We start from the raw sequence: 13,825 nt of genomic DNA, 5'->3' as shown, positions 1-13,825 counted from the left end.
CGACGACAATGGCGGCCGCCCCGGCCGTCCTCGCCGCAAATTGAAGCGTCCCCGGGATTGTTAACGCGAGCAGACACTCGCGAGTGAAATCGCCGACGACCTCTCGTGAACTCTTCAATTACGGAATTACGGGGCGAAATTTTAACGACCCCGCCCTTCGAGCGAGGGCCGCACTTTCCTACCGGATTGTCCGTCGATCGCTAAAAAATCGGTAAGAAAATTCGGCGGAATAGACGGGGGAGACGCGTTATCACGAGGGAGAGGTAAGATTGCATTATTCGCGGAGGAGCGGCGGGCGGAATGAGGGGGGGGGGTTTGGAGAGAGGGAAGATATATTAGGACGGATTCGATCGATAACGGATTACGAATTGCATTCGGCGGGATCGGAAGTTACGATCGTACCGCGGCGCGGCGCGGCAATCCTTTTCGAACTTAGCAATCCGCTTAACTTCGCGGGATCCAACTGCGAAACTTATCGGATCGAACGCAGGCCGCGCCGCGACTAGTGGATACGAAATCGCGTCCATACATAATCCGTACGAATTGCAGCACACAGCCGATCGTTCCCGCACTTGAAGCGTGGCCGCATCTCCGCCGAATCTTCGCGACTTCGGCGGCGCGGCGTGAATTCGCGCGTGTCTCTCCCTTCAATGCGCGACATGGAAACGATTTTCCGCGACGAGAAATACTTTCTCGTCGATTCGCGCGAGGTACGACTTTTCTTCATCCCGTATTTTCAGCGTCAAAGATTAAATCTGACAAGGTTGCGGCCTGCTTTCAAGTTCCGGTGCGAATGTTTGCAGGAATCTCCGTATCACATCGTTAGAATTTCATTAGGGACCACCGTACGTACACGCGGGCTCTCTCTCTCTCTCTCTCTCTCTCTCTCTCTCTCTCTCTCTCTCTCTCTCCCTCTCTCTTTCTCTCCGCCGTCCCCGCTACATCCTTCATTTCCGGTCCTAGCGCGTTTCCTGCGCCTGCGGCAGTAGATAGCGCGTGCACGCCGTTCCATATATATTTCCGGCATTCGTTCTCGGGCTTTCCGCTCGGAACGAGCCGGAACACCCAAGAATTACACATTCCTATCACCGGTGTGTGCGAGCTCGAACTTTGGCCGATACGTTACGCGAGAAATGACATTCGTGCTCGTGCGATTTTGCACGGAAAATTAGCACCGTTCGTGACGATGTGCGACGTGACTTGTAAACAATATTACTTTTATTAACTAAGAAAACGAGGTATTGTCAATTACACTGCGCTGTCATGAATTTTATGAAGAATTTTAGTGTTTTTTACGCTGGATATAAAAATATCATTGTAATTTTTTGGTCGTTCTTAGTTTTTGCGCGACTGTGATGTTTCAAAATGCATCACGTCGAATTTATGATAGTATAAAAACAGAGGAATGATCATGAGAACCAAGCGCCGATGTCGGGGCGCAAAAGATGTTATAAATTAATCTCTGAGATTGAAGAGGGCCCGAAATTGGACCGAAACGTTTCGTAACGTTGTTCTATGTTAATTTATAATACCTTTTGCTCTCCGACATGCGCGCTTGATTCTCACAGCTCTTTTTTCTATAATTTTTTTCGTTGAAGAACTATACGTCGCGTTTATATGAGTAGCATAATATATGAGAATTTTTTTGTAAAATCGCTGCTGATGGATTTATGACTTGGGGAAAAACATGTCTTGGTAATAAGAGAGATTTGACATTTTAAACTGATATTAACACAGAAAATATAATTTTCTCGGATTACAATGTGCCTCTCGAGAATTGCGAGATGAGGAAAAATTAGAAGCACATTTAAATTCGACGTGAAAATGCTCTGAAATTTCTTCAACACGCTATTTGGGACAGAATGTGTAATTTTATTCATTATTCATTATTATTATCTCTTTTCGTCTGAAAACCTCCTGAAAACTTCGTGATAGCGCGAATTACAGAGAGCGCGGTACCGTTGAAATTTGAAGCCACGATGAAATAACGGGCGGAATATACAACACCTCGAATTTTAGATATAGATTAAGCGAGACCACGTAGCGGGGCGATGATTCATAGCGCCTCCAGCTGCTAGCGCCGAGTTAGCTAACTTCAATTTACGGCGACTTTGCCTCGCGAAGAGGCCTCCCGGCCAAATCAAACAAGACAAACAAAATAGCCGAACCGAACGCGATAACTCGATCATAAAAGTTTTCGCGAAACTATCGTCGGGGCGGGCCGGGCGGGGCGAGCGGGGCGAGCGCTACAAAATCCTCGCTCGCTTTCTCTCGCGACGGAGCGTACAATCGGAACGCGGCTTTCGGTGAACCTATTTTTATCGCATCCTCTTCGTAAACTCCGCTCCGGTGGAGCTCCCACCGGGCGGCATGTGCTATCTCCCGCGTGTTGGACACGTTTTGTGCCACGTCTTGCTCGACACGTCCGCTCGAAATGTTCGCAACGAACGGCGGGTCTTGGAGGGCTGGAGTGAGTTTGGATGTATCCAGCGCTTGTTGGAACTATCGGCAGAGAGAGAGAGAGAGGAACGAGTGTCGCGTGAGAAGCGATAGACGCGCGCCGCGCATCTGAATAACTTATTTAATCAAAAGGAAAAAGGAAAGTTTGTTCTCGAAATAGAGTCGATTCAACTGCTCCGTCCGACCCATTTTTCCGCCTCCAATGCTAGATAATTCTGTAGATGTGGCTGTTAACGTCGTTAGGATTTCAAGATCTCATCACTTTGAGGTAAATATTTATGTAATGAAACAAGAACGCGAATGCATTTAACCAAAACTATGTTAAAACGCGAGTAAAAGAGATTTATTTAAACGTACGAAATGGCAAGAGGAAACGAGCGGAACAACAGGTCTGGAGAGGAGAAACGACATACTTTCGGGTGCTCGAGAGCGCGGTTTCCAGGTATTCCATTCGTTATCCTTTGCGGAATGGTCAAAGAATAAGGCGCGTTTAAGCGTGGAATTCGCGCGGAAATAATAGAGGCCATTATGCCCGCGAGACTTTTCGAATAATTTAATTTGCGCTCTTCCTTGCAACAAGAGGAGCTTTCCGGCCGCAGCGCCGCCGCTTTTAGAGCCGCCGTCTCGGTCGCTTTACGTTGCGCTTTTAATTTTCCTGCAGACACCTAAGGCAGATAGCCGCTATTGCGTGTTCCATCGGCTCACTTCGTTCCCGCTGACATTATGCTAATTAGGTTAAAAGCGTTCGAGGGTGAGCACACGATTGCGACGGCTTCGTTTTAATTGACGGGAGTAAAAGCGACAGTACGAGAGAAGCTATGGTTTGAATATTCATTCAGACGGCGTTATCCGCTCGCAATATCAATTATTGCTTCGACAGTTCTGCAGAAAATGCGCACTCTTTAGCGCCGCGAAAATATTTCATCGATGAAAAGGCGAAGAGCGGACATTTGTTCGCTTACCTAAACGACGCGCTTGCCTTAAAGAAAAGTTGATTCAAATCAGGGGGGAAATCAAAAATACGCACGCTCTAATTAAAATCCTCGAGAGTCTCGCGCGTAATTCCAATTAGGCGGAACAGAATTCACGCACACCATTGTGCGAAATTCGGGCGGGCGCTTGAGTAAATACTGTGCGCTTTCGCCTAATACGATTCGCGCTTTTTCGCTGTCTCCTTTAAACTCGGAGGATTCGTTAAGACCGAGCTCGCAGTAAGCGTTTAACGAATTTAAGAAATTTTTGTTCTCGATCTCCACTAATATTCTCTATTTTTCGCAGTTTTGCGTTCTCGCGGAATTTTATATATTGATAATATGTTTTATCAATCGTTAGAAAAGCGCACACACATAACTTAAACGCTTCCGATTGAAGCTGATGCATTATGCAACGATAAAAAAAAAAAAATATTTCTGTTCAATGCCGAACGAATAAATACGGCGGTGAAAAACATTCGAGTTTAACCGACGATTGGAGGATATTACGGTCAATTAAATGCATCATGCACGCGGCATCAAACTGCATTCACGACGTCAAAAGTCACGGGAGCGCGTCGTAATATTATTCTGAAACACACGCGCGCTCGCAAGATTCGCATACGGCTGAGGGAAGTATGTCGAAGCTTATCTGAAATTTAAATCGGAATTATAAAACGCTTATCTAGATTGAAAATCGGAAAAATAACGAAACTCGAATTGCGTTCCAAGCTACGTTCGCGGATGCTCGTCGAGCGACTTCGGTAATTGAATTTAGCACGCGCGTCATTAGTGGCACAAAAGAAGAATGTCGGGAGCGTAAATTGGTTTCTGCGAATAAAAATTATACTAATAATCAATCGTTACTTTCGGATATTATAATAAACGCTTTTGTCGTACGTGACGCAGTCGCAGAATTTTCCGGTATAATCAGCGCGCATATAACGCGCGGACAAATTCGCGCGCGCGCGCGCGCGCGCGTGGGAGAGAAGCCGATAAACGACGCGTTAATTTGATATAACTTACCTGCGCCCGATCTCCGCAAACCGTATGCAGCGTTATACTGCGAAAGCGTTGAATGCCACCGGAAACCGGTTTAAGCACAGTGCCCGGGACATGGTCCATTGGAAAATTTATGCGCGCACCGCGGTGTCGACGCGCCCGTACAAAGGCGGCCGGAATTAATTGCCATAATCAGACGGCGTGTGTGCATATAAAGCGGGGCTGCAATCGAAACGGAAACTCGAAAATGATACAATAACTCGGGGGCAATTGCCGTCTCCAAATTCTCTCTCGGACGCAGTCCGCGTACTGTATATATCGGATATACGTACGAAAGCTCGCGCAAGGCGGCCCGGCTGCATATAGAGCAGTCGAAGCAACAGAAAAGTTGAAATAAAAATTATGTCCGGGTCGTGGGATGTATCGCAGGATTGTCCGAGATTCCTGGACTCCGGAATGAAAAATATTGTGCAATAGAGTTGTCCGGCTATGAGCAAACTTTTTTTCTAATAATAAAACCTTCAAACGCAATTTACGCAAAAGTAATTGCACAATAAAAAATGTGATGGGACAAAATTTGAAAATGCTTTGTGCGCTGTGGATATTAATAATTATATATTAATATTTAATGTCGTCTGTATAACAGTCTCCGGTATTGAATTGTGATTCGCAGCACGCAATGCATCACACAGTACGGTGTCTTCGATAACTTTATTTTGCCGTTGTACGCTTGAATATAAAAGCGACGTGTCTCGTTCCATACACCTCGTAACGCGGTATATAAAACTTATGCTCGCGGTGGAAGTATACGTGTCTTCGCTAAATAAGGAGCGAGGTGACACTTTCGTTTCATTCTGTCAGTAATATATGCCTTTCATGCTCGCGCTTATATGCAAGAAATGTATGAAGACGAAATGCACATTTTTCGAGATTTAAGTTGAAGGCGCGTTTTGGAGGTGCAAATTTCGACGCCGATCACTTGTGAGTTTCTTTCACTTAAAAATTTAGTCGCAAAAATTGAGATTTTGAATTTTGGGTTTTTTAAATACTTTTATCTTGAAAACGACGGAAACACAATACTGTACAATGCTGCGAGATGTAGAGTCGGACTGCGGTTGTAATCTCCTCTGGCGTCAATTTTCGGATTAATTGGAGTACAATTGTGACGAAATCGGTTTCGCAAGCACGTACCATTACGTGAACAGATTTCGCGACTATCAGCTATTTTGTGGACAAGTTCGCGCGCGACTTACGCCACCGGAAAGTTAATCCGCGCTTGTACTCGAAGAAAGAATTCGCCGAACTCCACTTATGAACTTTACGTCGGATTACGTCTTCGATAAGTAGAGTAGTTCTCTCAACGAGAAATTTAATCGTAGCTTCTTATCAAATCCACTTACGTACGTTGAGTTGAAAACATTAATTCTCGCTTATTAAAGGAGAATCTTGGAAGTGTAAAATCTAAAAGAATAGACGAACGAAAGAAGTATAAAGAGATAAGATTTTTTTACTTCTCAAATATCCGCTGAAATATTTCTACGAAAGACATTACGCGCGGACCGAAATTTCTCTCGGAAAACATTTTCAAAGTGTTCGGCGCGTCCCGCGACATTCGTAAAACACATTTATTCCAAGTTATCATGAACTCGACTGCGACGCAAGACAAACACACGGTATTAATCTTCGCGGGCGACAATTTTCAACTTTTGTCCGCAGAATTCTCTCGCCGGAATATAAAACGCATTCGTACAAAGGGACAGCTCTCGCCCATTTTACGCCTCGGAATACAAGGCGGCAGACGGGGAGGCGTCGCTGTCTCTTCATGCAGGAAGAAGTTCTTCCTGTGTCTTTAAACGAGACTCCCGGCATGCATGGCTGCGTGGGCGCTAGCTTAGCACGCGTGCAACCCGATGCATAATACATTCGGATGCAACGAGTGCAACGGAGCAACGCCGTTGCCAGCGCCGTGACCAAATTACTAGAGACGCACGAATCGGAGACGTCGTTTGCCCCCTCTTCGCGCCGAACCCTTCCGCATATTTCCTGCCTTGCGAAAGCTCAGTTACAAACCTTGACAATCGGAGATTATATACAACTAGGCTGTCGCGAGTGTCTCGTGATTAAATACGACTGAAGTCTCTCACGAGACACAAGCCACGGAACTTGAAAGTGCAATCCTTACATTTTCAATTCGCGTTCCTCGCAAATGAAATCACTCGAACGGGTTTTCCAATCCGACGTTAAATCTCTGTTAATAAATTCTCTCAGCGCTGGATACTGAAATGCGGCGGGCATAATTATTCGACGAGTCTCGGCCTGTCGGTGTTTCAGCCGCGACCTTTTTTAAATTAGCTTTAAATCCAGCTTAGCGAGCTTTCTTCCGGTTGTACTCTTCCTCGCGCAATGCCGCGAGTGTTGGCTTTTTCTTTCGCCCGATACGATCCAGTCTAGACGAACTTTTGTAATATCAAAGTCAGTCCCGTGTACACGCAGACAAACGACGAGATCAGTCCTCCTTGAGAAAATCACACGCTTTTATCTCCGTTTCTACTTCCATCGGGCGATGAGAAATGAGGGAAACGCGTCGCAGCGCTTCTCCGCCGAGGATCAAGATTGCACCACTATTTTCCGATGTAAGCCGTTGTAATTTTTGTCCATGACATTTTCAAGGTTTTCGCTGAAGCGAAATAATTGTAAAATAAAGACGGCACGAGGAACGTGATTCTTTTAAAGCAACGATGTAGAAGGCCTTTTTATCTAAAGGTGCACTTTGTAACAAAGTAAGGAGCTCGAGAACCACAGCTGGATGTCGCTTGCCGAAATGTACTTGCAAAATTTATCAACCAGCTGCGGCTTCCATTACTTTGTTACAATTCATTATTCAAATCATCGGAGCCTCGTTTAATCTTGAACGTATGTTTCTTATAATAGTCGGAAAATTGGACGCTGCCGAGGAATGAAAAGCAGATTGTTTGTTTCTTGTCGCTAAATACAGAACAAAATTTGATTCGCTGTCGCGAATAAAAATTTAAGAATGCCCCTTCCTCGTGAAAAATTACCTTTCATTGTTGTCCAATCTCACTCGAAGGCTATTTCGCCAGGCTCCATTCACCTATATTCCTAATGAAATGAATCGCGTCACCGTTTATGGATGACGGCGCATTCCTTTTTTGCATACAAATGGACGCAGCGTTCATATTCGTTGATTGAATTGAGCTCCGTGGCCTCTGCCGAGGATAAATTTCGCATTCGTCGAGGTCGTCGCAGAGTTCGCGGCGGAAATCGATCGGTTAGGGTGCAAGACGGATAGAGAGAAAGCATAACGTGAGAAAGGAAACATCGGGTGCTGCCCCTTTCCCCCTCCCCCTTCTCTCTCCTCCTCGTTCGCATGCTTACAACCGTAACGCTTGCAACCCCTTCTGTCTGACACACGCGCACGCGGAGAGAGACAAGATTGAATAAAACTATTCAAATCGTTTTGCCATTTCAATTTTCTTAAACCAAATAAAATGCGTAATAAAAGTTTCCGCCGAGAAAGAGATGAAAGCAAGCGTGTGCAGCCCTTTTGTCTAGCTGAGAAATATGTGAACAAAACTCTGAAAATTGTGCTTGCCATTCCAATGTTCCTGAAAAATGAAATATTTTATAAGAACAGTCTAATTCAATCAAGAAAAGGACGAGAGCGCGCAAAATAACAACGGTTTCGAAAATAGAAATTTCGGTCGGAATTTTAGAATAGAATATTTGATCGCAATTGCCGGTTCGAATGTCCTCCAGCGCGCACAATGGAGAAAATATTTCACTTTAAACAAGAGAACGAAATTGATTAATTATTCCTAATTCTTAATTCATTATTCGCGATGGAGTTGATTCAATCCTTCTCTCGCTTTGCTATGAAATAATTTCAATTTTCTAACGTAGACATGATTAATTAATACGATTAGTCCAACATACGCGTCGATTATCGCAACGAGTCTGATCCGACTGATTGAGACATCGCGGTTTAACGCGCCTAACTTTCCAACATAATTTACGATCAAAGTCGCAATTAAAGTGCCATTAATTATTCCATTTCTAATGGCAGAACATCGGGGAAGTTCAGGAGGGAAATGAATGGTTTCGCGCCGTCATAAAGAGTTAACGGCTCGGAGACTTTCCTCGCGCGAAACAGGTTTTCGCGCGTCTTATTTCTCATCTTCAAACTCGCTTATCATTCGGCTGTAATAATCAGGAAGCGGGGAGAGGCGGTGTCAACGCGTCGCGCGCGCGGTTCTGCTTGTATCGGGACACACGATAGTGCAGCGCGGTGTCATCTTTTGCAGGCGATGGTGCCTCCGCCGTCTAATAATAAACGGGTCGACCCATTGTCGGAATATGGGTCGAGCGTTCTGGCATTTGCCGTGTGGCACCGAACCATCAGTTTCTATGTATGCGCGTATTTACCGCACACCGTATTTACTGCAACAATGTTGCGGGTGGCAGAGCAGTTTCCAAGTCCTGCGGCGAACGTCGTCGACGAATGAATGAGCCGGAGATCGCGGCAACATAGTTATTAACTTCGTACTCCGGAATGCAAGTTTCGAAGCTCGCGGGAAATAAATCAAGATGCGGGCGGCGCGGCCGGGACGCGCCGCAACATTGTAAAGCCGGAGCGACAATTTTTCCGTTCCTCCCCTTTTCTCTTTTAAACGTCTCGCATTTTCGAAGTTGCGGACGATCGCGGGGAAGAAGAAGATTTAATTCCGCGAAACTTCTGGGAAACTTCGGGTGAATTCGCGAAGGCATTTTTCCACGTTGAATTTAAGTGGGATTCTAACTCCGTTAACAGAATTTCAACGCGGGGTTTAATTACAAGAATCATAAATAAGCAGTCGTTTAATTAAAACAAAAAGGAAACAGAGAAAGGTATCTAGTCGCGCGGTTTGATTGCCTTTCGCGCGGCAGATAAACGCCAGAATTTATCGTTCCAGTTCCGCGTACGAGTTAGATTTGCGGTCCTTCGTCCCTACATTATCGGGTCGACATGCCGGAGCCGAGCGATCTTTCGTTGCACACGCGTTCGTGATACACGCACGCACACACGCACGCACACACACACACACACGCGCGCGCGCGCACGCACACTCGTATCGCTCCGATGCGACAGTCGGATTTGTGGCTTTCGGCGAAACCATTTCCACGTTTTCTCGCGTAACATATTTTCCCGCAAAAAGAGACGGAGGGATCGGCGGTGGCGACGGTCAGAGGTGGTCGTGTGGCAATTTCGTCGCACGTAACGCAATTATACGCCAACGGTCCCGGCCCCGCATTCGCGGGCATAATCGAATCGTTTCGCGATACGCGGGGAACCGTATTTATAATTCACCGAGGCGAGTGTTCCTTGCAAAACGCGTGGGAAACGGACGAAAGCTGAGGCACCAGATGAGACCATTGACGCTTCATCGGAATTTGCCAATGTTGCGTTATTGCATTCGCTCGCAAAATTGACGAAGCATTTTCACTACTTTATAAAATCTATTTTTTGTTCTGTTTTTTTTTTTTTTTTAATAAAAAGAAGAGAGAGCAAACTCTTTCCGTTTGAGTTGATTTCGGAATTAATGTTTTTGTACAACACGAAATATTTCAAGCGCGTTTCTAGTATAAAAATCAACAATTTTTCAACCATCTGTATAAATAAAAAGAAACGTTCCTGGAAATTGTAAGAGCTCGATTGTTCATTATTCGATTGTTTATCTTCACTCGTGATAATGAACGCATCCGGTGAGGCGCGATAGGGAGAGGCCGTTGAACCTTCCGCCTTTCCTTTTACGAATATTAATTATCGAATTAATGGACAGCGTGCTAATCTATCTTACTAAAACGGAAGATCGTCTTAAGTTAATATCGCTTCACCTCGGGCTCTTGCGGAGGTTGTACGAAGTTAGGACGGTAAGGAATGATTAAAGTCTCGGAAGGGTCCACCTAGCGGCCTCCAGAAGGGGCACCTAGCCCCGCGGATTAACGCTGAACGAATCAATTAGGCGGTTAGTTGGGTCGAATAATTGCACCGGGGATCGAGGAGGCCTAGAAATTTTTTTAAACGTCCATAGAAAACAGTGTGTTCAAATTTCCTCATAAGCAGGTGCAAGTTTTACGAAACTATTCTTTATAGAAATATGATCTCTGCAGAATGTTTTGAATTTGCATTGGTGTGCTTATATTTACATTCGAAACTTGTATTGGTGTACTTTGAGCGCATATTTTAATATTGCAGACTCAATTTTTACTCAAATAAACCGCTCTTAATTTTTTACTGCCTGTAAATTCGGATGTTTGAAGTTAACACTTTGACACCAAAGTAGTCACAGTTCTGAGGTTTTATACGCTTCTTTTTGAGATACATTAGAGTTTGTGATGAATAAAAAACATTTTTTTATATTAGATAAAAAAATTCAATTTTAAATTGATCAGATTAGTTCTTGCTTAATGAAAATATTTCTATGCACGTTTAAAAGTTCCTCAAATTCCGAAAATTGTTACATTACGAATCGAAGCATACGATCAATAATTAAAAAGATATTTAATCTACTTTAATACTACTATTAAAAATAAAAAAAAAAAACCAAATATTTTGTTCAACTTTTTATTCAAGCTTTTATTTATTAGACTAACGCTACATGAAAACAATTTCACTGTGCGCGAGCAAACTAGCAAAGAAATTCACTTTACATAATCTTTTGTATGAATATAAATTTATGCTTATATATTCTAAAAATTATTCAATCAACGCGGACAAGTCGGACAACGATTATCTATGCCCGCGAGCTATAAAAAGGCTGCAGTAATAATTTCTTTTTGTTTCAGGTAGCATGCAAGCACGCGAAACGCATTGTCCGCCGGTTACAAGGCGATGAGACGCCTGAATGGAGTCAGAGGAAGCCTCAGAGCCCCCTGGGGCTCCCATCGACGTTCTATTGACAGAGCAGCGCAGCCGGGTCAATCTTATCACTGCACTTAAGCCGATCTGAACCAACCGCATCTCGCCATTTACACCGACAGACATCCGGATTTCCATTTAATCGTCGCGCCGAGGGGAACAAAATAAAATCTGGAACAGAAGATATCAGTGAAACGTTTCGTGCGATCTGAACGGCACAGATTCCGAATGCCGATATAGTGAAACCTATGCCAAAGATCTATTTACGTCAGTCGATTCGCGCGGGGGAGCCTCGATAGATCGCGATCGCGCGGGATCCGAGGAAAAAATTCAATCGAACGTGAGACAAGCAGACGTGGATTAATCAGGACTACGAGATGGCGGCGCCGGTGATCGAGAAGAAGCGCTTCTTCTGCCGAGAATGGGCCTTCATGAAGCTGTCGCATTGCCTGGAGCAGCGGCCGCAGTCGAAGACCTGCGGTGCCCTGATCGTGGGCGGGCCGGGCAGCGGCAAGACGGCGTTCTGCGCCGAATTAGCGTGGCCTTCGAACGGCGCTTCCGCGAGGCACCAACGCTCGCTGAATCGCCGCCTGCTCGCCCGGCACTTCTGCCAGGCCAGAAGCGAGGCCTCTCTGTCGCCCGCTCAGTTCGTGCGATCTCTGGTCGCGCAGCTGCTGCAGGCGAGCTCGGACGGCGTTCATCATCATCAGCATCATCATCATCGATCGTCGTCCGTGCCAGCGACCTCGCCGACGACGTCCGCGACGGCGACCACGACCACGGTCACCACGACGATGCCCGCGGCAACCACGACAACGATAGCGACGACGACGGCGACAACGACGACGGCGACGCCTACGACCGTCGTCGTGGTCGCGCCGCCGCTCACCTCCAAGGAGGCCGTCGCGGAGGCCTACGCCGAGAAGCTGCGCACCGATCCCGAGATACAGGCGGCACTGCAGCCGGACGTTTTGGATCGCGATCCGGACGACGCCTTGAAAAAGGCGCTTCTGTTCCCGCTGCTCGAGGTGGAGCCGCCGAAGAACTGTCTCTTCCTGCTGGTGGACTCCATCGACGAAGGTCAGACGTTGAATCCACCGCAGAGCGGCACCAGGGACTCGAGAAGGGAAAATGACAATGTCAGTCGCACGATAGCTGAATTACTGGCTAATCACCACCATCTGTTCCCACAGTGGCTCTTGTTAGTCTGCACCGCGCGGCGACAGAGTAAGACCATCTCGCGCATGTTCACCGGCTTTCGCAAGATCTCGCTGGACGATCTGAGAAAGTCCCAGGTCGTCAGGGACGTGCAGCAGTATATACTCGCGCGCTTGGATCAGGAGGACGCGCTCAGGTAACGATAAGATTTTTAAATCGTCGTATATCGCCACTGTGAGATGCTCTTAGTTGATTAATTATCCGTGAATCTATATTAATTGTTTATCATATTCTTTAAATCACGTTAAAGTCGCGTTCTTGTCGCCAATTTTTTTTTTTTTTTTTTTTTTTTAAATTGAAGAACGGCGTCAAATTTAATATTAAGTACACAAAAATTTGCGTCAACAAAAATATTCGAAATAGTCAAGTTGCGTGCTTTGTATCGTGCCTCAGTTAACAAAATCATTTTTCTTTGACATTTTCAGGCAGCACATCTCGCGCGACACCGCCGAGATGCTGAACCAGCTGCACATAAAGAGCAACGGTTGCTTTCTGTACCTGGAGAAAGTTCTCGACGGCGTGGCGGAGAATTTCATTGTTCTGCGCGAGGTACGTGAGATTCCGGGAACACTGAACGGCCTATATCTCTGGCTGTGCCAGCGACTCTTCAGCAGGAAGCAATTCAGCAAAGTGCAACCTCTTCTCAACGTCATACTCGCCGCTAAATTGCCCATCACTCAGGAGATTCTGTACGAGAGCGTGAAGACAGCTTGTGTCGGCATCACCGTCGAGGACTTCAATCGTCGGCTTCATCTGCTGCGCCGTGTGATATCGGTCTCGCGCGCCGGTGCGCTGATGCTCTTCCATCACAGCTTCGCCGAGTGGCTGCTGGACGTTAAACACTGCACCCAGAAGTATCTCTGTTCGGCCACCGAGGGCCACGCCATGCTGGCGGCTCATTACACCCTCCGCGGTCCCGAGCTCAATCCGGACGAGATCTGCGTGCTGGCGCAACATCTGCAACGCGTGATAACGAGCATTCCGGCCAGCACCACTCTGGATGTTCACACTCTTCAAATTCTTTGGATGGTCGGCAGCAACGCGCCCATCGAAGACTGTTATTTAGATAGTTCTGAGTGCATTCTCTGGCCCAGGCAGGACTTGAAGCTCCTCAGATTGCTAATCGACGCTGGCGCGAAGCCTTCCGAAAAGACCACCGAGGACGACGCCGGCAAAGATGCCGTTTCTTCTAGTCAGGTGATTTTTCTTACTTGTGCAAATAATTCCACAAATCAAATTAGAAGAGATTTCTGTTCCA

The 13,825-nt window shown here is 46.1% G+C and overlaps 1 protein-coding gene across 3 annotated transcripts in view; it reads left to right on the top strand.

The window, feature by feature from the left end:
* The window catches only part of LOC105671552 (ankyrin repeat domain-containing protein 50), a 56,984-nt gene that overhangs the window by 36,565 nt on the left and 6,594 nt on the right, over window positions 1–13,825 (top strand). For all 3 annotated transcript variants that reach the window (XM_067351964.1, XM_012365810.2, XM_012365809.2), the window contains 2 exons: window positions 11,277–12,703; window positions 12,993–13,764. In XM_067351964.1, the coding sequence (XP_067208065.1) occupies window positions 11,727–12,703; window positions 12,993–13,764 (1,749 nt within the window). In that variant the 5' untranslated portion in view covers window positions 11,277–11,726. The remainder of the gene's footprint in view (window positions 1–11,276; window positions 12,704–12,992; window positions 13,765–13,825) is intronic.

Source organism: Linepithema humile, chromosome 3 (genome assembly GCF_040581485.1).
Source record: "Linepithema humile isolate Giens D197 chromosome 3, Lhum_UNIL_v1.0, whole genome shotgun sequence".
In the NCBI taxonomy this organism is placed as follows: Eukaryota; Metazoa; Arthropoda; class Insecta; order Hymenoptera; family Formicidae; genus Linepithema; species Linepithema humile.
The sequence above is the reverse complement of the archived record's forward strand: the minus strand, read 5'-3'. Positions and strand labels throughout refer to the sequence as shown.